Source organism: Crocodylus siamensis, chromosome 1 (assembly GCF_052110815.1).
Source record: "Crocodylus siamensis isolate JL-2025a chromosome 1, ASM5211081v1, whole genome shotgun sequence".
Taxonomy (NCBI): Eukaryota; Metazoa; Chordata; order Crocodylia; family Crocodylidae; genus Crocodylus; species Crocodylus siamensis.
Window position 1 is genome coordinate 173,942,076 of NC_143395.1, and position 23,724 is coordinate 173,965,799.

The 23,724-nt window shown below is 42.4% G+C and overlaps 2 protein-coding genes across 6 annotated transcripts in view; one reads left to right on the forward strand and one right to left on the reverse strand.

The window, feature by feature from the left end:
- Positions 1-1,842, reverse strand: part of TATDN3 (TatD DNase domain containing 3) — a 70,092-nt gene extending 68,250 nt beyond the window's left edge. For all 5 annotated transcript variants that reach the window (XM_090049190.1, XM_090049181.1, XM_090049203.1 and 2 more), the window contains exons 1-2: positions 1,746-1,842; positions 1,614-1,646 (exon numbers count right to left, since the gene is read on the reverse strand). In XM_090049190.1, coding sequence (XP_089905316.1) covers positions 1,614-1,646; positions 1,746-1,808 — 96 coding nt within the window. In that variant the 5' untranslated portion in view covers positions 1,809-1,842. The remainder of the gene's footprint in view (positions 1-1,613; positions 1,647-1,745) is intronic.
- NSL1 (NSL1 component of MIS12 kinetochore complex) lies at positions 1,792-23,437 on the forward strand. Its single transcript, XM_090049170.1, has 6 exons — positions 1,792-2,106; positions 4,726-4,810; positions 10,141-10,271; positions 14,191-14,245; positions 19,908-19,975; positions 20,666-23,437. Exons 1-6 carry the CDS (start codon positions 1,807-1,809, stop codon positions 20,936-20,938), a joined length of 912 nt encoding a protein of 303 aa, XP_089905296.1. The 5' UTR covers positions 1,792-1,806; the 3' UTR covers positions 20,939-23,437.
- Positions 23,438-23,724: the final 287 nt, after the last annotated feature.

The following is a 23,724-nucleotide window of genomic DNA, read 5'->3' on the forward strand; positions in this document are numbered from 1 at the left end:
TGGCAGCAGTCTCTGCAGACATGGAGGCTGAAGGACACTATCATTTCTAGGGCATTTCTACTGATTCTGAGTGCAGGGCTGAGGAACAGAAAAGAGTAGCAAGATGGTATAATTGCTGCCCACACTCTCTCAGGGGTGGGAAATTATTTCGGGTGGAGTGCTGTTTACTGACTTTTGGCAAGCCATCGAGACCACATGACAGGCAGCCAGAGGCAGATAAATATTAATTTTCTAAATTTTTTAGGGGTCCCACAAGGCAGATAGAATGGTCTGGTGGGCTGCATTTTGCCCTCCTCTACTCTATCTGCTATGATAAAGGACTTCAGTTGTCAGTGTAGTTTCTAAGATGATCTGTGTCGATATATAAAGAAGCAAGGCTGAAAACCTAGTACTGCAACACACCCATACAGCTATGAGTAGTATGAACCTTTTCAGGGAGAGTGGCATAAAAGTCAAATAAATAAATGTCTTGGATTCAGAAGCTTGTCTAACTTTATACATGCTGGTCCAATAAAAGATGAAGGCAGGGTAGATTTGCAGCTTATAGACTAACCAAAGTATGTGTGGGTGGGGGGACACGGAGGTTCGGGTGTGTGTGTGCACGCTATATCACATGTGCGTATGCACACACACACACACGCTATATATTTATCTGTGTGTGCATGCATGCTATATGCAAATATATATGAGACAGATTTTCTTGAGCACCTGAGCGCAGTAAGTTTCAGCTCACAAAAGCTTGTGCTATATCCATCCATCTAGTTCTGTTAGTCTGTAAAGTGCAAGTCTCCCATGCCTTCTCCTTGACCTCTGACTAGCAGGGCTCTCACTATGTCTCTCTGCCTGAGACCAGCAGTCACCATGAGAAATCCTTGCCCCTTGCATGATTCCTGGTCCCTCCAGGCTACAGCATCGCTTGGACACCACCATAGTGAGGCTAGCAGAAGGCAAGATTTCAGAGCAACAACCCGGATCCAGTGAAACAACTTCCCCAAGGCAGGACCTGGCTGCAGCAGGGTGGATGCTCACTACCCCCTGCACCAGCTGGGTCTGCTCCATGGGTGCATCATGACATCCGCACGGGGTCCTGCAGCCTCCCCAGACTTGCACCAAAAGCCTGTCCTGGAGCGGGTGTCTGTGTGTGGGTGGTGTTGGGGGGGGGCAAGGTGTGGGGCAGTGGTGTGTATGTGTGTGGAGGGAGAGTGTGGGTGTGTAGGGGGTGGTGTGTATGGTGGGGGGGGTGTCCATGTGTATGTGTCTGTACATGTGCATGTGGGGGATGTCCGTGTGTGTGGTACCTCTTTGTGTGTGTCTGTGTGTGGGGGGGAGGGTATAATGGGGGGTGTCCATGTGTGTACATGTGCATGTAGAGCGATATCTGTGTGTGGGGGTGATACCTCTGTGTTTGTGCCTGTGTGTGTGTCCATGTGCATGTAGTGGGGTGACGGTGTGTCTGGGTGGTGTGTATATGTGTCTGCACATGTGCGTGTGGGGCGTGTTTGTGTGAGTCCGGGTGATGTGCGTATAGAGGGGGGTGTCCGTGTCTGTGTGAGGGGAAGGGGCGCAGGCGGGCCGACGGGGGCGGCGCTGGGGCTGCCTGTGATGGCACCGACCTCCTTGGCTGCTCGCAGCACGTCCTCCAGGTCCTGCAAAAGACAAGGGAGCCTTGAGCAGGAGCCCCCCAAACGCTGGGGCCCAGCGGGTGGCGGTGGGGGTGGGGGTGCGGACCCGGGGGGGGGGCTCACCGGCTGCAGCTCGGGCGCCGCTAGGTGGCAGTGACAGTCCACAACGCCTGCAGTCGCCGCCATGGTGGGGGCTGAGCGGCGTTGCGGGGCAGGTTTCCGCCCGGTCCGTCCCCGCAAGGCTCGGGTAGCGCCACTTCCGCTGCCCGCGATAGCAGCGCGGGAAATGGCGGCCAGCCCGGCCCGGCCCAGAACGGCGGAGCCACTGGGCGGGAGAGAGCGGCCGGCCCCCGACCCCGACCTCCGCGTACGCTGCTGCTCCAAGCGCTGGGTGCGCGAGGTGTTGGCGCGCTGCGGCCCCTGCGTGCGCGAGCTGCTGCCCGGTGCCGGGGCCGAGGAGTCGCAGCCGGGCGACGCGCTGTGGGTGAGGGCCGGGCCGGGCAGAGCCGAGCCGAGCCGGGCAGGGGGACCGTTACGGCGGCCCTGGGCTCCCGGGCTGCCTGCGGGGCGGCGGTCTGTGTCTGTCTTGTTGTCTACTTGTCACTCCTTAATTTTTGATTTTGAATCTTTTCCGGCTGTTTTTATTGGATTTCATGTTTGGCTTTTATGTTTTACTGGCATGGGTGTGTTGTTGTTTTCCTTTTTCTATTTTCTTTCTTAGTTTACGTGTGTTTTTGCGTTTGTGTTTTCTTGGGCGGGCTTGGCTTGTTCTTTGGGGTTGTTTTCCTTGTTTTGTTCCTGTTTGGGTTGTTTGTTTGGGGGTTTTTTGAGGTTTGAGGGGGTTGGTTTTAGGGGTGCTGGGGGGGGGGTTGTGTTGGTATACTTATTATTTTATAATATTTAAAAAATGAGTTTCTTTTCATACTTGTCTTATTGTTTTTATATTCTTACTTTATTTTTCTAGCTGATTCTTTAGTTTGTTTTTAATTTTTGATGTATTTATTAATTTATTTGTTTTGTTTTTACATTTATTTATTTATTTATTTGCCTACAGAGCAGTGTTTTTTCTTGTTGGGAGTGCTCTTTCTGAGGTCTTTGCAACAAGTGGAAATTTTAAGAGCTAGCATTTCTGAAAGGGTGCCTTGAGAAGGGATATCTTGAGTCTAAAAGGTTGAGAACTGCTGCTGTGGGCTGAGGGCAGGCTTTAGTGGTGTGCTATACATGATGCCAGGGGTCACACACCAAATGGTGACAATAGAAAAAAAAGCATTGAGAACTTTTACTGTCATTAATCCCTCTTCAGGGGGAGAGGGTTAAATAGCATTTGATCATGTGACTAAGGACTGTAACCTATATGTGTGCAGGGCTCTATCCAAGATTTCACAAACACTCTCATTGAATTTGCATGATTCCCCCCCACCCCCGACTACTCCTACCAAATATCAAATCCCCCTTCCAAAGAATGGACGAACTAGAGTATCTTAAAAACACAGCTGTAAGATTTGTGTTTGTTTGAAACATCTGAACTACAGTAGCAGATGTTTTCCAAAAAATAGACTGACTCAGATAATTCAGTCCAAACATTTTGCATCGCAAAATTAATAGTCTGAAAACAGGGCTTCCTGTTGAAAGTATTGAACAAAATGTCATGTCCCCTCTACCTGTTATAGTAGTGTTAAGATCTGTTGCACACGCAAAGCAGCTATCACAATAAAAAGCTCCAACCAGCTGTAAAGTGACACCTCAGAAAGGTGTACTAACTTTCTAACTGATCACTGTTGAGCTTTAATTTGCATGGGTAGCAGGATCTTCCCTGTGGCTGGGAGCCCTGTCAGCTGACAGGGCTCCCAGCCACAGGGTGTACCTTGCCCATCATGAAACCTCTGAGCCCTGGGGATTGTGCCTGATCCCCAAGGGTTGGGAGTGTGTGAAATCCCCAGGCCCACACAAGGCTCTCAGACCCAGCTGCACTTGATGCAGCTGGGACCAGAAGCAAGCATTAATTGAGGGACTCTTGGTCCTGGCTGCATGTGAGGTGCAGCAGGGACTGGGAGCCCTGTGAGGTGTGGGGCTCTAGGTCCCACCTCCACATGGCCCCCATGGCTGGGAGCCCTCTCAGGAAAGCTGTGGAAGCCTGCTCCCTGCCAGTGCAGGGGAAGCCCGGATTCAGGCTCCCCCTGCACCAACAGTAAGGCACAGTTGGATCTAATGCATGATCCCACAATCACACCTCCTGCCTTGTGCGTGTATGGCAGGAGGTGTGACTGTGTGGATCACTTACTAAATCCAGTTATGCTTTTACTTGAATGTGTAGAGGGGCCTCAGTGGGGTTAAGTGCATGTTGTTCTGTGGCCTCTCTCATTACATCATTAGTAGAAGCATTGCAGCAGATCAGGGAAAGTGTTATTCCCCTTTATTCAGCACTGGTGAGGGTACCTCTGGAGTACTGTGTCCAGTTTTGGGCCCCCCACTACAGAGAGGATGCAGAAAAATTAGAGAGTCCGGCAGAGAGCAGTGAAAGTTACTAGGGGGCTGGGGCACGTGACTTATTATGAGGAGAAGCGGAGGGAACTGGTCTTATTTAGTCTGGAGAAGAGAAGACTCAGGGGATTTAATAGCAGCTTTCAACTGCCTGAAAGGGGGTAGCAAAGAAGATGGAGCTAAACTATTCTCAGTGGTGGCAGATGACAACAAGGAACAATGATCTCAAGTTGCAGTAAGAGAAGTTTAGGTTAGATATTAGGAAGAACTTTCTCGCTAGGAAAGTAGTAAAGCATTGCAACAAGTTACTCAGAGAACTGGTCAAATCTCTATCCCTGGAGGTTTTTAAGACCTAGGTAGACAGTGCTTTAGCTGGGGTGACATGGTGGGGAACAGTCCTGCTTTGAGCCTGGGGTTGGACTAAATGACCTCCTGGGGCCCCTTCCAACCCTCATTTTCTATAATTCTATGATTACCAAGTTTCTACTGTTGTCAGGTTGGGACAGGACTTCAGCAGTTTTCTAGGAAGTGGGAACAGGCTTTAGGGTACTTGCCTTCTGTCAGTGCTGATATGCTCACCAGTGTAACTTCAAGCATTTTGATAGTTATTCATTTCTTACAGAATTTTGAAACGGCTGTTCAGGAAAATATTACTATTAATGGAGAGCCCTGGCAGGAAACTTCAGATGAAGATGAGCTTCAAAGTGGTGTGTGTTTAGTTTGTCTTATATCTTAATTTTACGCCAAGCATTTACCTTACCATTAAGGCAGTAAATCTTCCTTTTGTTGAAACTAATAGATAAGTGTTATCAAGGGAAAAATCAAATAACACTGAATCCAAGTCTGCATATGTCTGATTGAGAAATTAGATTCACCCTTGCAGTACAGTATTTCTCCACAGATAGTCTTGAGAATTAAATGAAAAGAGAATGTAATTTGAATACATAACCCAGGAGTAAATGGGAGGAGGAGACAGAGAAGGAAAGGCATATTTTCAAAACCATTTCTGTTTCTCTCTAAATGCCTAACTCCCATTGAAATCAGTAATTCAATTGAATCAATGAACAGGGTTTGGCATTTAAATGCCTTTTGAGGGTGTGAGGTTTGGTTACCAAGGAGATAGGTGACTTTAAAATTCCGTAAGTAGGTGATACATATTTTAAACTTATTTACATAAACACTGTTTATGTAAATTAGCTTGTAGAAGGGTTCATAACAAAAGGAAAAATAAGGTTATCTTAGTCTGGGGGGAAAATCATATGCAAATTACTTGTTTCACTTCCATATAGACTTTCTAAAAATACAGGCTAAACAAAATTAATTTGGGAATATCTTTTATTGGAGTAACTGGGAGATGTTAGGCAAACTTTTGAGCATAATCTTTCTACAAAAGACACCCACCTTCTTCCCACAGAAACTTGCAAAAATAACAAAAACAAATCTGACTAGCCCTCCCTTTAGGAAGCAACTTAACAGTGCAATCCTCAGCCAATACAACTATCAAGACAACCTCTCCCTTTTGGAGAGAAAAAACAAATAGTTCTTATTTGAAGATCCATCAACCAAAACAGTGATCAAACCAACAGATCAAAGAGAGTCCATATTCCTTCTCAACAACAAAGGCTTCATTAACAAGGCAAACAGCTCTCTGACACCTAGCAATTATAAGGAACTCGGAGAAGACCCCAAAACAATATTAATCTTTGAACACAGACATTATCAAATCTTTTTCTTAGCAACTCCAAGAAAAAAAAAGCACAAACTTAACCTCCTTTTCTTTTGCCCCAGGAACTCCTTACATGTTCTCCAAGGTACACGAACAAGAAAACCCTGGCAAACTAATATCCATCTGCAGTACCTTCACTGACCTACTAGTACAGTGGAGTCGCATCTTACGCGGGGGTTAGGTTCTAAAGTCAGCAAGTAAGGCAAAAATCGCGTATAGTCAAAATTACGGAATCTTGATGGCACAGATGCTAAATTCATTGCGGCCGTATTTATGCGCAGTGAGATGCTCACACTATGAGAGGCACACGGGAACTGAGACTGACTGAGGGAACAGCAGATTCATGTCTCCCATCTCGTACTCACTCTGGGGCATTGAGTGGAATGGCAGGTGGAATCGCCTGCACTATTTAAATTGTTATTTTTCTCTTCTTTTTTTTGTCGAGTGCACATAGTTGAATTTGTGTAAGTTAAATGCACATGTGATGTGACTCCACTGTAGACTTCATATATATTGGGGGTGTCAAATAAATGGCCCATGGGCCAGATTCAGCCTGCAGAGCCCTGCCATCTGGCTTCCAGTGCTGCCCCTTGGTCTGGTCAGACCCACAAGGGGCCTGGTGCATACTCTTGGTGTACAACCAGTCTGCAGGCTGGATTGGGCATACCAGACCCTCTCTTCCTCCCCCATCACACCTGACCTGGTGACCAGACCAGCCAGTCCCAGAGCTGCTGGGGCAGGCAGCACACATGGTGTAGTCCATTCTGGCTGCTATGGGATCTGTGTCTGTCTCATGCAACACAGGTCCCAGACCAGCTGGAGCAACTGCTGGATCAGATATGCTTCTGGTCCACTTACACGTCCGCTGCCAAGCGCACTGGGGAGTCCCCCGCTTTCCTGTAAGACACTCCATCTGCCCCACCGTTGTGTTATTCACAAGCTGCCTGGTACCTTGAGGTATGTAGAAAAAACATTTAAAGCTGTGTCTATTTCCAGATGTCTCTGAATCGATTAAAGGGTCTTTTGATTCAATTCAGATTCAGAGATTCAGCCACCAAATTGGGTCGAATCTTTGCCGAATCGAATCAGGGACCAAAGCTTTGCACGGCCCTACTATTTATCTATATATCAGGTATCTGTCAGCTGCTTCTTACTTGGTTTCTACCAAGTTACTGCTTCTGATATTTTTTTTTTGTTCCTCAGGTTTAGCGATCACTTCAATTAACATAATGAGGTTAAACAAAAGTAATGGTTTTACCTGCTGTATGTCTTAGGCCAGGGGTCGGTCATCAACCTGTGGCCCATGGGCCAAATCTGGCTCCTGGAGACATGGCTTTAGCAGTGTGTGGCTCTGCCCATGCTGCACCAAAGCCAGGTGGCAGGAGGAAGCAGAGAAAGTCCCAGTGCCTGCTTGTCTCAGATCTGAGCTAGGTCATATCAGTCTCTTGCCAGAAAATGTTGCTAACCCTTGCCTTAGTCTGTTTGCTTCTTTCACAGGTCTGAGGAAGGATGTTTGTGCCCCAAAGCTTGTCTAATTTATCTGTCAGCAAGACAGTTGATTCAATAAAAGATATTACCAAGCAAACTCCCTTCTCACATGTCTTCTGGATCAGGGATGGCTGCCTGCAGCATGAGTGCCATAAGTGGCATTGGCAGCTTGTGAGTGTGGCATATGGAAGATGGACGATGGAATAGGCAACACAGTGATGGATAGGGCAGGGACCACAAGGAAGGAAACAGCAGAATAGCAGATCCGGTTAAAGGATAGGGATTGGAGTGGCACTTGGAGAGACTATGCAGTTAATTTGTGTTATGCTTTCCAGATGGTTTTCAGTTTTATAAATCATAGCATCCAGCCTGTGTTAGCTCTTAAGGGTTGTAATAGAAAAAGAAACATTAATAGATTGTCTTTGCAAGGGCTGTAAACTGAATGTGTAATTATAGGGGCCTTTGGCAGAAAACAAGATAAAGATGCACCTTATAGATTAACTGAATCAGAGATGCCTGAGGGGCCTTTAGTAACCTTTAGCATTCAGTGGAAACTATATGATTTGGTTGTATATCCAGTTACTTGGGTTTTTTTGCCTTGCATGCTTCAAATGGTACATCTCTGTTGTAGACTTCAGTGTAGTGGAAAGGCACCCACCTGGTTTAATGCTTTGTACTTTAGAAATAACTTATGAACATAAAAAATATGCATTTATTTTAATTAAGAAAACAAGTTTAGAGTGTAATGACTGCACTAAACAAAACAAAATCCTCTTTTTCAGCCATGTACGTCTTGTGTTGTTTAAACAAGTGTTGTATAAAAAATTCAGCACACTTCTAGAGTTTAATAAATTACATGCAAGAATTGATATTCCAGTTGCTATAACTGTAGCTTGAAAGGTAGGGAAATTAAGGTTAACTTCTTATGTCCTAATAGAAATTCAAAAATATTTTAAGAATATATTTAAAGATCCAATTAACCTCTGTAGGAAAAAATTAAAACCTAGTAATATTTTTACTTACTTTTTTTGTTAAATGAACATTTTATTTTTAAAAAATTGGATTAAGGAAAACTGTAAACTGACAGTTCTGGATAAATATTTGAAATAACTTTTCATATCTCTACATTGTATAGACCCCTTCTAGGATTGCCATAAAAATACTTCGCCCATTAAGAAGTCATGATGAGGTGGTGCTGCAAAGATTGACCAGGAGAGGGGGCTCTAAATCCACCTTTATGTGATATGCTAGGCAGATCTAAAATATATCAAGACTTTGAACCCAAGTATACTTTGGATGGAGCATTGTAACTGCTATTCTGACTCCCCTTTGCTTCTGGCTTTTGACTTCTGTTTTCTGTTATCTAATGGTAGATGTAACTTGAGAGTAATAAGGGCAGGTACTTAATTTAAGCTTTAAAGTAAAATGTTATCTGAAGTTTTAAACCGTTGTCAGATTTAATTGCAAAATTGCAGATGCTCAGACCATAGGATAATAAATACTGTAGACACTTTTCAGAGGACTCTTCAATTAACAAAGGTGAGAAACTGCCATATGTATTCTCTTATGGCATTAAGAACCTTTCAGAAAGCTAATATTAATAGAATATTTAATATAATATTTGATAGAACATTTGAATTAAGTGTGTGATGTTCAAGTACACACATGGAAAATATTTAGAAGTCTATCATTCATTTAATATTGTATCCTTCATTGCCAGGATTGTGTGCTGCCTTCTCAGAATTTTTTTAATGGTAAAAATATCAGCCGTTACTGCTGAAATAAGGTAGCGCCTTAAAAAATACCTAGTCTTTTATTGTGAGAGTCACCACATAGTTACAGAAAACTCGTGATTCACATGGATTGCAAGGCCTTACTTGAGTGATTTCAGACTGAATACATTTCTGAAAAGCCTGCCACAGCATATGAAAGCAAAGGGATGTAGTAGCCATAGCAAAATACTTTTCATATTTAAGGACAGATTCATTGCCTGCTGAAATTAGTTGAATTGTTCCATTAATTATAATGGGCTCTGATTACAACTTTATTCACCTATTGCAAATTATTACTCCAGTGTCAACTGTATTTAGTGCAGGGTGTTGTTTTGAATGTGAGAACTACTTTCTTTTTGCACAAAGACTTTATTATATGAACATAGCTTATTCTCTAAAGCATATAATTAGGGGCTGTATTGATACCTATGTTTAAAATCCTACCCCCAAACAAGTATAAAACAAGTTAAACAAATATCAATCCAGTATTTACCCTACTCTTAGCAAAAAAAATGGCTCCTTTTTTAAAAAGTTAGTTAGCCTGAGAAGGATGCAAGAGATCCAGGCTATTGGTCTCTTTGAGTAATGATCCACGTGCAGCTGACCCTCAGTGTTTTAGTACATTCTAGCTTTTGTACAGTCTGTGCTTTTTGTATAGCCCTGCATCATGTCTGTGTATGACTCCGCCTTTTCTGTTTATGCTGTACTGTAGTTTCTGAACACCAAGCATGTGCAACTTTATACTTCCAACATAATGGAAGTGAGACACCCCTTACCATCGCCTTACAGGTTTTAGCCAACAGATATTAAATTTAAACACATCATTACCTGCTATTACAGGGAAAGGATAACCAAAAAGAAGTACATGACAGTTGTTTTAAGCTATCCATTTAACTCATTGGTGATATAATTTATACCAGACTACTTATTGCAGATATAGCTCTTTTTTACTTGCAAGATGTCTTCTTGCCTTGTTTCCTGAAAAAATATTAGTATTTTTCAAGACACTATAACTTTGCATACTGTCACTTTATTTTGCTTATGAATATAGGTTCTGATATCAAAATCCTTGAAGATCAATTTGATGAACTTATAGTTGAGACTGCTAGCAAGCGTAAGCAATGTCCCAGAAAAATACTGGTACATATCATCAAGACCATAAAAGCAGAGCAAGAAATTTTGGTGAGTAATTTACAGTTCTGATGAAAAGCATAATTTGAATTGGACTTGAGATGTGCATTTGAAAGAAAATAGAGGAATTCTGTCAACATAGTGGCTGAGACATTGTGTCTGAAGTTTTTCCCAATTTTGTTACTGGTTCTATGGCATCTCTGAGTAAACTGCTTCCATTTCACAGTTTCATAGTAGCTAAGGTCAGGAGGGACCTGAACAGATCATCTAGCCTGACCCCCTGCCACAGGCAGGAATGAATGTTGGGTTGACAAGACCCCAGACAGGTGATCATCTTTTTGAATTTGCCCAAGGTAGGGGCGAGGACCACTTCCCTAGAAAGTTGATTCCAGATTCTGGCCACCTTAACTGTAAAATATAGCTTCCTGATCTCTAACCTAAACCTGTTTTTCATCAGCTTATTACCATTGTTCCTCATCACCCCAGGTGGTGCTGGGGAGAATAGGGCTCTTCCTATTTGCTGAAGATCTCCCCTGATGAGTTTGTAGGCAGCCACGAGGTCCCCCCTCAGCCTCCTCTTGCCAAGGCTGAACAGGTTCAGGTTCCTCAGTCTTTCCTCATAGGGCCTGTCCTGCTGCCCTCTCCCCAAATGGGTGGCTCTCCTCTGAACTCTCGAGGCTGGCCACATCCTTTTTAAAGTGCAGCACCCAGTACTGGACACCGTACTCCAATTGTGGCCTGACGAATGTTGCATAGAGGGGGAGCATCACCTCTCTGAACTGGCTTGAGTTGCATCTTTGGATGCATGACAAGGTATGGCTGGCCTTGCTGGCTGCAGCCTGGCATTGGCGGCTGATGTTCATCTTGGAGTCAGTAATGACTCCAAGATCCCATTCCGTCTCTGTGCTTTCAAGAGGGGAATCCCCAGCCTGTACATATGCTGTGGATTCCTTCTCCCAAGGTGCAGCACCCTGCATTTATCTACGTTGAACCCCATCCTATTCTCTCATCTGCCCACTTTTGTAGTCTGTCTAAATCTAGTTGCAGCCTCTGTCTCTCTCCAGCTCCCATTGAAGGGAGAGAGAAGCTTTAAGGGAGAAGCCTCTCTTCCATTGAGAGCAAACTTGAAGGGAGAGAGAAGTCAGCCTCTCTCTCCCTTCAAGTGTGCCCACCTCACCCCACATCTTAGTGTCATCAGCAAACTCTCTGCATTGGTATATCCTTCAGTTAATCAAGGATAAATGCCCATTATATTGTGCTAAGTTGTAATGAATTAACACTCTGGTACTGTTCATTGGGCTATTTAAGCACATGCTTCCAATGGTTATCCCTATGCTTTAAAATTCAGTATGTGCTTATATACAATACTGAAACAGGGCCTCTGAAATCTTTGGAAGAAAGCTGCTGTAGAAGTGTAAAATGTTGAGAGAGAAAGAGAACAAGTGTGTGCATGTGTGTGTGTAGAGCTCTTTAATTCTTCCTGAGTCAGCAGGCAGGGTGTTGTCAGGGCTTTCATGAAATGGAATTGCTAACCTCATGGTTCCAAAGCAGCAGTTCTGTGGATAAAACCTTCCAACTACATCACGAATATTACATTTTTGACAATACCAGCTGCTTTATCAATCATACAGCAAGTCATGAGTCACATTTATTCAACTTGTCACCAGCAATTATGAGGAGCAGTGACTGGCTGCTTTGTGCTCCTCAGGACAGAATCTCCATTTCCTCCAGCAGGTGGGCTGTTACAGAGTTTGTAAGCACCTTCTATAGTAGTCAGTATCCAGGTGTTTAACTTAAAATATGCAAGTAGGCAAGTGGAATAATAACCTTCAGATAATCAGGGAAACAAGGGTATATGGTTTAATCAATAGGTACATTAATCCCCTGATTTGGGGCATAATTTTGGTAGTTACTGGAATTGGCTATATCTAATGCCATGAATTTTAAATCTTTCCCATTAAAATTTATTTTTACCACTGCATTAGTCCTAGGTCAGAGGAGACTTTTGGCCTACCTGTTAAGTAGCTAAAAGTAAGCTTTCTTTCCATTCATGCATCTGTTTGGCCTGATGACTTGTCCACCCTTCTCTTCCTCAGAAAGTCCCAGTTACCAAGAGCATGTTGGTCTACGCACAGACCATGCATACTTGATCTGCATATAATCTTAACCCTTACTCCTACTTTGTTTCCAATTAGTACATTTTTCCTTGGCTTTAGAGAAATAACTTTATTCAGAGTAGTCTCAGTCAAAGGGTGCAGGGCATGTTTCTTAAGTCAGCTGTAGGAAGTTGCTTGTAGCTACTTCAAGATATGTACACTTATCACTAGATGGGGCATGATTTTTTTTCACTTGTTACCATGCTTCTAGAAAACACAGCCTGGCATGTGAGGTTTAAGTGCTTGCTGTACAAACATGAAAAAAAACATTTTCAGTTGCAACATGTATCTTTTGTAATAGGCGGCAAGCCTAGGTTTCCATGGAAGTTCTGCCTAAGGTCTGCACTGCAGGGTTTCAGTCCTTCAGCTCATCAATAAAGAAACCTGCAGTGTTAAATCATTCTTACCCTTTCTGGAGGGTAGATCCCCAAGATAAATCGCTAGATAATTATGAGGATGTTGTTATTTGCAGAAAGGATTTGTTCAGGAAGTGCTTTAGAAGCTTGTGTTAGATCTCTAAGAAACAAAATTAAGTTCACAATGGGCAAGCAAACAAATATTTTTTTCAAAAATCTAGAATACTGAATCCCAAAATGTACTGTTTCATATAGTCTACTAGTAGTCAAACAGTAGTACACCTTATAGAGATGTGTTAGGACCATAGACATCACTGCTCTACTGTTACATTTTTGTTGGGAGATACAGTAAGGCTGCAAATTTTTTGCACAATGAATGTTAGTTTTATTCTGCCAGAATTGTGCCGTATTTTCCAAAATAACACTCCTCCCAAAGAATAGCCAAACAGGTTTTACATAAGGGTCATGGTACAGTCTCCCTACAGCTGTGAAGAGGAAACAGCCTCCCAGAGAGTCTGTACATCAATATGTCAAAGAATGCTTGAGACCAGTGCCTGTTGCATTTCACTCACTTGGGACCTGGGACTGTTACCTCCTATATTTCCAGACTTGCTAACAAAAATGTTTCAGCCATTAGAATTTTGTTCCAATAGTGACTGCTTTTTGTTCACAATTTTAAGAGGATTGGGGGAGAGTCTTTCAGTGGGAGAAATACTTTTTGTACCCAACTTAAAGATGTATGAGTTCACCTTTACCTTGTATTTATCTAGTGTTCATGATGTAGGTGGTGATTGCTGGTAATGAAATAAGCTTCTCTTCCACCTCATAACCTCTCCTTACTTGACCTTGAAGTGAAATCATAACACTAAAATGTTACATATATCTCTGCAGCAACTTATTCATGTTGTGTCACAAAATTCATGGCAAGGATCAAAGATCAGGAGAGCCCAGGTTGTGAGAGACTCTTCTCATTCATACACAAATACCTGTAAAGACAGAAAAACAACAAATACCAACTGGTCATAATAGTAGTTTTTTGTATAAATGTTCCCTTTGTTTAGGCTTCGTGAATGGTTCTTCAGGAGTTGCTATGCTATTCTCTTTCAAAAATTGTGCAGCAGATATCAATGGTTCTTCCAAAATGTCTAGACTTCAGCAGGACAGCCTCTTTTCTGCCACGCTAAATTTGACAACATACAGGACAATATCATGACTAGATACAATTAGTCCAGAAATGTACTGAATATATCACCTTTTCTAGCGGTTCTCTAAATTAGATGTACAGTACTGAATACATGTTTTATAAAACTATTAGTTGCTCTTAATAACTGTGCTGCTGTCCTCCTGATAGTAGCTCTCCATTGTGCTGAGTACTGTGCAAACATAGAGACTAAAACAATTCTTAAAGCAAAAACAGTTCAAAATGAAATGATTTTTCATTTATTTTTGTGCATGCAGAAGCTCTACAAGCCTGTTGTAAAGCCACAAGAGATAAGACCAGAGCCATCTCAAGGTAAGTAACCGTGAAGTCAGTCCAGATGCATAGAAAGACACTACCTTGTTGAAATGTCAACTGCAGAGTTTTAAACTCCCATAAAATTACTGTCTTTCAAGTGTGACGATCAGAGTGGAGACTCTCAATTAGTTTGTTCTGTTGGCATTACATTATAGTACTGCATTTCAAAACCTGTCTGTTCTACCCATGTAGTTGATCCAATGAATGATATCTCCCATGAAAATGCTTGCCCCTCACACTTTGGCACTCAGTTATTTAAATATGCTTACTATGGCTGTAATTGGACCAAAATGATAGGCGCCTGTAATAGCTAGGCATCCTTTTTCTTTATTGGCACACATTCATTTCTCTTTTCCTGAAGTTTCATGCTAATATTTTTTCTCTACTCAAGGCCAAATCAGCTATACATTGAGGTTACATTAGTTCATGACTACACAAGGTTTCTGTCTTCAGTTACTACTGTTGGAAAACAGATAATGAATGAGATAGGCTTGATCCACTATGGAAAGAGTTTCTCAACCTCCAGCCCATGGAGCCTTAGAATCTGGCCTGTGAGGCTCCCCATGGGTTGGGAAATTTGGCAGAGGTGGGGAGCAGTGGCAGTCAATACCACCACCTCTCCTCACTGCCAAAATCCCAAGCCCTGAACAGCAGGTCAGAGCTGAGCCACGAGCCTCCTCTGACATCGCCAGATCAGGGCCAGGCCACACTCCCTTCCCTACGGAGCTGGTTTGGGATTGGCCTATGCCCCTCTCCCTGCAGGTCTAAGCCATGCCTCCTTCCCTCTGCCCAGCCAGGTTGAAACTGGTTCATGCCTTCCTCCACCCAGCCAGATTGAGGCTGCCCACACTCCATTCCTCCCACGGGGTTGGGCCATGACCTTTCCCACGCAGGGCTGGATCAGGGATGGGTCAACCCCCTTCACCCCTCTCACCCTTCCTCCCTGTAGGGCTGGATTGGGGTCAGGCCAAGCCCCCTTTCCCTGCATAGCTGGATCGAGACTGAACTGCCCCTTGCCTGCTGTTGGACAGCTGGGAGAGGCTACTCTGAGTGTGGACCTGTCCTGACTACTGGATTGCGTCTATCAGCCAGATCCAGCCCACAAAGGGACCACTCCTATCTGGCCTATTACTTATGTTTTGTGAGACCTAGAAATGCTTCACAACCATTTGATTCCCAGCAACAGCCAGGGCTGGGCTGATCTGTAAAAGAAGTAAAGAAGCAAAGAATGCATTTTTAGACATGCTTATCCTTCAGTATTTCGTGTCCATAATATTGAATTTTTAAATTACAATAAGCACTGTACAGTATTAATATCAGTGTGCTACCTGTGTCATGTAAAATTGTAGCAAGTAAAGCAGAAAGTGTTATCTGTTGTCAAACTTATTGTTAGGGACCTACCAAAATCATGACGGAAACGGGCTGCATGGTGGCTCACATAATCTTGCAGTTTCCTTTGTGCATCCCCCCCCCCCCCCCCCCCCCCCGCTTTGGTGGAGGGGCCCTGCTACCTGCTCCTGATCAGCTGGGAGGCAAAAAACTGTGGTTTTAAATAAGGGCACCATTTTTGCCTTCTCCCACTGATTTGGCGGAGGGGCCCTGGCAACGCCACTGTTTTTTGCTGACCTGTTGGAAGGCAGAAATGGTGCCATATTTAAAACCACGATTTTCCCCTTCCCAGTCAGCAGGGGACATATGGGGGAAACTACAAGATTAAAGGAGCCACTGTGCAGCCTACTTCTACTGCAATTTCGGTAGGTCCCTACTTATTGTATTAGCTAATGTACTCTACAAATCGAGTATGTTGAATTTGTAGTCAAGAACCAACAATTCTGAAGGCCAACAGTACGGTGCAGTCTTCTGAGTCAGGCAACAGAAAAGAGAAATGGCTTGGAAGCAAACCATATGAGAAGAGGTTGCAAAAAGTAGGCATGTTTAGCTTGTGGACAAGATGATTATTAAAAAGAGACATGATAGCAGTCTTCAGATATCTGAAGTGGTGTCTTCAAGTATTTAAAGACAAATATATGAAGGCAGAGGGGAGGGAGAATGCCTTTCTTCCATTGCTTTAGAGAACAGGATGCATACCATGGAAGTTGCAGCAAAGTTAGTTTAAGTTGGTGATCAGGAAAAATGTCGCTGTTAGAAAAGAGAGGCAGTGGAATAGACTGCGTAGGGAAGTTGTGGAACCTCCATCACTGGAGGTGTTCAAGAAGTTGGATAAGCAGTGATCAAGGATGGTTGAGAAGTAGGTATGGCTAGAGTGCTCAGTAAACGGCAATAGTTGGAAGCCCAGAAAAACACCCTTCCCAACACACACATGCATACACATACAGTTCACTGGGAGTTGATGAAAAGATCTCTGTGGCCTAGAACAGGTGGAGATTGGAGAAGACCACACTCAGCAGCAGGAGAATAAAGCAGAGCTCAACAAGCTTAGTTATGAAAGAAAATTAAGGCAGCTGAGGAAAGGTTTATGGAGGGGATACAGAAAGGAGAGTTCTAGTTGTCCATAAGAGGATGTGATATGTGGAGTTATGCTTGCTGTCCTCAGGTTGCAGAGCAGAATGGAGACTGTTCGTTTTTCCCATGCTTCTGGGCTTTGCTTGTTGCTGGGAAGAACTTTTTCCCCTTCTGTTGCTACAGCTGTTAGGTTTCTTTTCACCTTCCTCAGAACCACTGGGGGGTTGACTACAGCCAAGATTAGGGATTTTGACTGGGATGTGCCAGTGGTTTTAATTGGGACTAAAACCTGGAGAATTCTTTCAGTGTCTTAGACAAGGACTTGTCTGGGATGGTTTGGATGAAGATGATCCTGCCTCGAGCAGGGTGCTGAACTAGATGACCTCTGGAGGTCCCTTGCAGCCCTACTTTTCTATGATTCTGTGGAAGGGTTTTGAATATAGTGAGCTGAGAATACTGTGATTACAAAGCCTTTTGATGTAATTTGCTATCTCATTCACAAATGCAAAAATGTTTAAATAAATAAAAACATGCAAGTATGACTGAACTGAAGAGTAGCTAGAAGCTTCCAATTTGCAGGTTTCTGGTCTGACTTTAGGCAGCATTTCCTCTTTGTGACTGAGAAGAGACTCTGCTTCCAAAAATGCCCGCATGTGTTGCAAAGGAGCCAGCAGGAACTAAAGAACTTTGTGGGAGTTTCTCAGTAATGTGGCTGGTTTTCAGCATGGATTGACATAAACTGTTTGAGAGACAGGCAGTCTGTTCTGTATAATTCTTTAGTATTAAATAGTAGCAAATTACTAACCAAAAACACATGGTTTGTGCTCAGTTTTAGTATTTGCAGAGTCTCTGGGAAGTTCATACGTCCCAGTTTAGTAAGTGCAGTGGCCAGAAACCAAAAATGTTTAGATTACTCAATACCTTTCATTTCCTTTTTTCATTTCCCTATGTTTTGGGAAGCCTAGAACACAGGAATATAATACTCTCCATGTAAAGTTCATCTTCTTCATACTGCATAATTTAAAGTGGCGTTTTGCACAGATTTTTCTGACTACCTGCAGGCATCTCCAGTAGTTGCTTTTGTCTTTTCCCTCACAACTGGGGAGGCTTTCCATTCACCAGTTTTTTGTCACTGTAAGCTCTCATCAAACACTGAATCACAGACAGGTTGTCCTGTTCATGGAGAGTATCTGTTCATAACCAACCTATCCTTATTTGGTTTGAGGGATCGCTGTTCAATGATTATCTTCCTCCCTGAGTCTGAGTAATCATGTTATCGTGGCATACTTTACCATTTCTGAATTGTGCTGCCAGAGACCTAGATAGAGACCTAATTTGGTGCTGTACCTGTAGTGTCCCTTCAGGATAGTTCTCCCTTTCATTCCCCCTGTTATAACTTCTATAGCAATATAAGATGAAAGCTTTTCCTATATCTATGGTATCACTTCACCTCCTCTGAGCTCCTCTCTCCCTTTCTTCCAAATTGATCCAATAACTTCCCATTTTGTATAATAAGTTCTTAACTTTTCTGTTAAGGCATTTGTTGTTTGGGTTTTGCTGGATGGCAACAGTTAGTTAGTTGTAGATGCAAATGATGAGTATTGCCAGTCTGGTTGTGTAAAACCTTCCCTGACATTTCACCACTAATGTTTTCACACTTATGTTTATCATTTTCTGACCTGTTCCATGAGTTCTTTCAAACTTCATGAACGTATCTTAATACTTTATTTGTAACAGTCTTCTCTCCTTCCTTTCTCCCATCCACAAGCATCTTTGTATGCTGTGGTTGGAACCTTGCTTTATTTTTCCCTGTCCTAGTATAGTTGATGTCTGCAGGAGCTATTGCAACATGAAGGATTAACAAGCCTACTAATGGCAACATTTAAAACTTAGCATATTGCATTGCAACTGAGAACTGAAAATTTGTAAATGAACCCTGGACCTGCAGTCTAGGTTTAGTAGGAATAAGGCAAGGGGTTTAGAGACCATGTACAAGATGATACCACAATATGTTTGAAACAACCTGTATGCAATCACAGGTCACAGGTCCTATAGGTAAATCAGAACTATTTTTTTAGCAAGCTCATGCGTGCCTTGAATTATTTGGGTTCAAGTAGTACCTTTGGTTACTAAATCCTTGTCTGTTATTTTGTTATATTTAGGGCATTTCAGTCACAGAATCTGAGAATGTATCTTCCTTATTACTCGTAGAGCAATTTAAGATAAGAGACAAAGCAAGGAGTAAGAAGGGTAGTGAATAACAAATATTCCTCATTTTGGTTGCATGCATCCAAAGACCCTAGAGCCATAGGGTATCTTTACACATGCTCTGGAATTGGGGTGGGACACTTTAATTAGAGCGGTTTTTGGGAGCCGCTCTGATTAAAGCACCTGCAGCATCTCGTGTATTCAGCATCCCAGGCTTTAACTAAAGCTTGTTTGAGTTTTAGTTAAAGCACCCCCACCACCATTTTGAAGCACAGAGACAATGAATACATGTGGTGCTGAGGCTGCTGTAGTGTGCTAATTAGCATGCCCCAGCAGGCTAACTTAACTGTGTGTGCATCAATGTGTCCGGGCAACAGGCACATGTATAAGCGGCCGTAGATCTTACACCAGTTCAATTACAGTTCTGTAAATATGTGTATATACTAACTGCTAGTGGGGCTGATGGCTGACTGGCTGACTGAGAATTTTTTCTTTTGTTTTTTTTAAATGTATTTGGGTTTCTTTCTCTTCCTGAATGAAGAAAAATTGTTAATAGCTTGTGGAAGCTCTTTGAATAGGGGTACTATGCAAAAGGGCTGCACAATATTCTGTGATTTAATACTGGCTTTATCTGTTGCCCCAGGCTTTTTGATGCTCCAGCCACTGGGAATCCTGGAGAAAGTATTTGCATATTCCAAGATATACATATTTTAAAAGCTAGGTTGCTAGATGATCTATCAACTTATTGAGTTTACTAAACTTGCAGAACAGTTGATTTCATAATAGTCTTTTCTATGAAAATATAGAATCGCAAAATGTTAAAGCTTATTATATGTTCAGTCATTTTAGTGGTTTTATAATTACCCTTGGTGTTTCAGTGTCCTCTTTCCTTCCCTTCTCCCACCTTCTGCTTCTGAGTGGTAGAAAAGCCCTCTTTTTCTTCTTGCTTTTGGAGTAATATAAAATTATGGTGTATGCTTCTTTACAGCTGATTGCATGGCAGATCTGAGGCAAGTAACAGGAGTGACATCAAAACAAATTAGCGAAGCAATGAAGGTAAGATCTGTGCCAGCTAGAAGGCAGTCTTTAGTTGTAATTTTTGTTACCTTTTACTTTCAACATACTATTTATTTTGTTGCAAAACAGCCTGATGAAGCAGAAGTACTTATTAGTTGTAACTACTTTTTCTGTACAAAAATCTGCCTTCTGTACTCATGAAATGATTTGTGACTCTATCTCCCTCTGAGATAACTGTACTAGTCTAAAGAGAAGGTTGGGGTTTTTTTAAGGCTCTAAGCTTTTTTTCTTTTTAAGACTTGCAAGGAAGAGCTTATAACAAATGTGTCTGTGTCCACAGTGTAGTGATTTACAATACATTTTTGTCTTTGAAAATCTAATATTTATGGAAGTTTGGTACTTATAAAATGCCTCCATAACATTTTATTTTCTTGATGGAAATTTGAAATGCCATACCTCTTCTTCATAAACTATTCAAATGTTGTTTTGTTTAAACCTTTAAACCTACAATGGAAATTCCATACATGATCTGCTAAAGGTCTGTGGACCTGTGTTTTTTAATTCATACCTATAATTTGAAAGGCTTGTATTGAGGTTGGAGAACGTTAAAGCTTATAGACACATCATGGTTATTAATTTAATTATTTTTCTGTTCTACCCATGATTGGTTTTTTTTCTGTAACTTGAGATGCATGCTTCTTTGGTGTTCATGTGTCTTTTTGTTTGTAGTCTCTCCCAGCACTGATAGAAAGAGCAGAGGGATTTTCCCAAGCACTAGCTTTGCAACCAGTCTTGGAACTGTGCAAGCTCCGACAAGAAGTTTTTGCTGGTTGTAAAGCTAAAGAAGAAAATAAAATCCAGAGCCTCGTAACAGAAGTGGAGATCACACCAACAGACACTGCTGCCAAGAAAAATTCTGTGCTGAAAAGGAGGAGACCCTCAGATGCAATACAGTTAGCATGCTATCCATTGCGACGAAAGAGAATTAGTCTGAATACATGAAAGCTTTTTATATACTTATTTTCAAGCTTGAAAACGTATTCTTCTTTTGTCCACTGTATGGTTTAACTGTTTGCTTTTCCAATGGTAAATTATAAGGTTTTTTTATAAGAGGGATGTAGCCTTTCATTTTTCATGTCATATTTCCTAGTTGTATGAAAACCTGAACATATCTATAATAATAATATACAGTAATATCCATTTTAGCATATGCTCATATTCCGAACAGACAATTTTTTGTTATCTTCAGCATTGGAAACTTTATGGATTAGCCATTTATTGCAGGACTAGATTCTGGCTCAGATGTTTCACACTCATGTACATGCTTGACTTTATGCATCGTGAATAGTCCTTTTGCATTGATTGAGATTACTTGTGCATCTAGTTAAGCATTAATAGGAAAAGATTGTAGAACGAGCCTTAGACCATTATAAAACAGCTTTCCATATATTTATCCAGACTGCTGTTTGCTTTACGTGTTGAGTACATATGTTTAAGATATATCAAAGCATAATCTTTACATAGAAGTTTTGATTTATTAAATTCAGATGCAATTGCAAAAAATGTGTTTTCTAGTCAACTTTATAGTAAAATTGGATTGGTTTGGCTTTTTTTTTTAAATCGGCCAAATCAGTGAAATTTTAATGCATTTTTTTTTTTTGCTAGTAGTGTACATTGATAAAAAGTGAGACCCCCCCCCCCCCCCCAGCATCATCTTTCACATAGCTGCATATATAGGCTCAGGTTTGAGGATTCTGATTTAGAATTATGTATTTGCCTTTATCAAATATTTGACTAGTCTTAAAGAATTTAGAGTACAAAGACATGAATATTGAGCTGTAGAGTGTCTGCATATATATATGTACATAAAACAAGAAAATTGCAGCGTATTAAATTGAACATCACATCTTTAATATATATTAAATGTTTTTGCAGTCAAAGCTGTATACAACTTCCTGGCTACTAATTACATATGCTTGCAATACAAACTTAGTTTCTGTAACATGTGAAGTGCTTCCTTACAAGTTAACTTGTTCTTGAAGAATTTCTCTGATCAAGTTGACTTCAGTAAGAGGGTACTCAAGGAGCTGGCGAGCGTCATAGCCCAGCCCCTGGCACGGATCTTTGAAAACTCCTGGCACTCTGGTGTAATGCCCGAAGACTGGAAGAAGGGCAATGTGGTACCGATCTTCAAGAAAGGGAGGAGAGTGGATCGGGCTAACTACAGGCCCATTAGCCTGACTTCTATCCTGGGGAAGATCTTAGAAAAGTTTATTAAGGAGGCCATCCTTGATGGACTGGCCCAGGCTAACATCCTAAGGGATAGCCAGCACGGGTTTGTTGCGGGTAGGTCTTGTTTGACCAATCTCATTTCCTTCTATGACCAGGTGACCTATCACCTGGACAAGAGAGAAGAGATTGATGTCATATATCTTGACTTCAAAAAAGCCTTTGATCTGGTATCCCACGATCACCTCTTGGCCAAACTGGCCAGTTGTGGCCTTGGCTCCACCACGATCCGCTGGCTGGGAAACTGGCTCCATGGTCAGACCCAGAGGGTTGTAATCGATGGCAGTCACTCATCGTGGTGCCCTGTGACCAGTGGGGTCCCTCAAGGCTCTGTCCTGGGACCCATCCTGTTCAACATCTTCATTAATGATGTGGACATTGGAGTCAGGAGTGGACTGGCCAAGTTCGCCGATCACACCAAACTTTGGGGCAAAGCATCCACACCAGAAGATAGGCGGGTGATCCAGGCTGACCTGGACAAGCTCAGCAAATGGGCGGACGAGAACCTGATGGTGTTTAACACCGAAAAATGCAAGGTTCTCCACCTTGGGAGGAAAAACTTGCAGCACCCTTATAGGCTCGCCAGTGCTACGTTGGTTAGCACTACAGAAGAAAGAGACTTGGGGGTCGTCATTGACCACAAGATGAACATGAGCCTCCAATGCGATGCTGCAGCTAGTAAAGCGACCAAAACACTGGTTTGCATCCGTAGATGCTTCTCGAGCAAATCCCGGGATGTCATTCTCCCCTTGTACTTGGCCTTGGTGAGGCCACAGCTGGAGTACTGCGTCCAGTTTTGGGCTCCACAATTCAAAAAGGATGTGGAGAAGCTTGAGAGAGTCCAGAGGAGAGCCATGCGCATGATCAGAGGTCAGGAAAACAGATCTTACGATAACAGGCTGAGAGCCATGGGACTCTTTAGCCTGGAAAAGCGTAGGCTCAGGGGTGATCTGATGGCCACCTATAAGTTTATCAGGGGTGACCACCAGGATCTGGGGGAACGTTTGTTCACCAGAGCGCCCCAAGGGATGACGAGGTCGAACGGTCACAAACTCCTGCAAGACCGTTTCAGGCTGGACATAAGGAAGAATTTCTTTACTGTCCGAGCCCCCAAGGTCTGGAACAGTCTGCCATTGGAGGTGGTTCAGGCACCTACATTGAACACCTTCAAGAGTAAATTGGATGCTTATCTTGCTGGGATCCTATGACCCCAGCTGACTTCCTGCCCTTTGGGCAGGGGGCTGGACTTGATGATCTCCTGAGGTCCCTTCCAGCCCTAATGTCTATGAAATCTATGAAAGCTTAGCTTCCAAGAGACTAGAAATATTTAAGAAAATTTGGGTTAAATTCTAGATCTGATAAAATATTTAACTAAAAAATTAATTTGTCATGGAATGAGAATGTGTATATTTAATATATGTACATAAACACTGTTTTTATGTCCAACTTGTAATTTGTATATTTGTAAATAGAAATGTCAGCTTTTAAACAAATCAGAT

Coding starts and splice junctions, on each gene's coding strand:
- NSL1 (XM_090049170.1), top strand. CDS start 1,807: ATGGTGGGGGCTGAGCGGCGTTGCGGGGCAGGTTTCCGCCCGGTCCGT. Junction 4,811..10,140: donor TGAAGATGAGCTTCAAAGTG/GTGTGTGTTTAG, acceptor TTATGAATATAG/GTTCTGATATCAAAATCCTT. Junction 19,976..20,665: donor AAATTAGCGAAGCAATGAAG/GTAAGATCTGTG, acceptor TTTTGTTTGTAG/TCTCTCCCAGCACTGATAGA.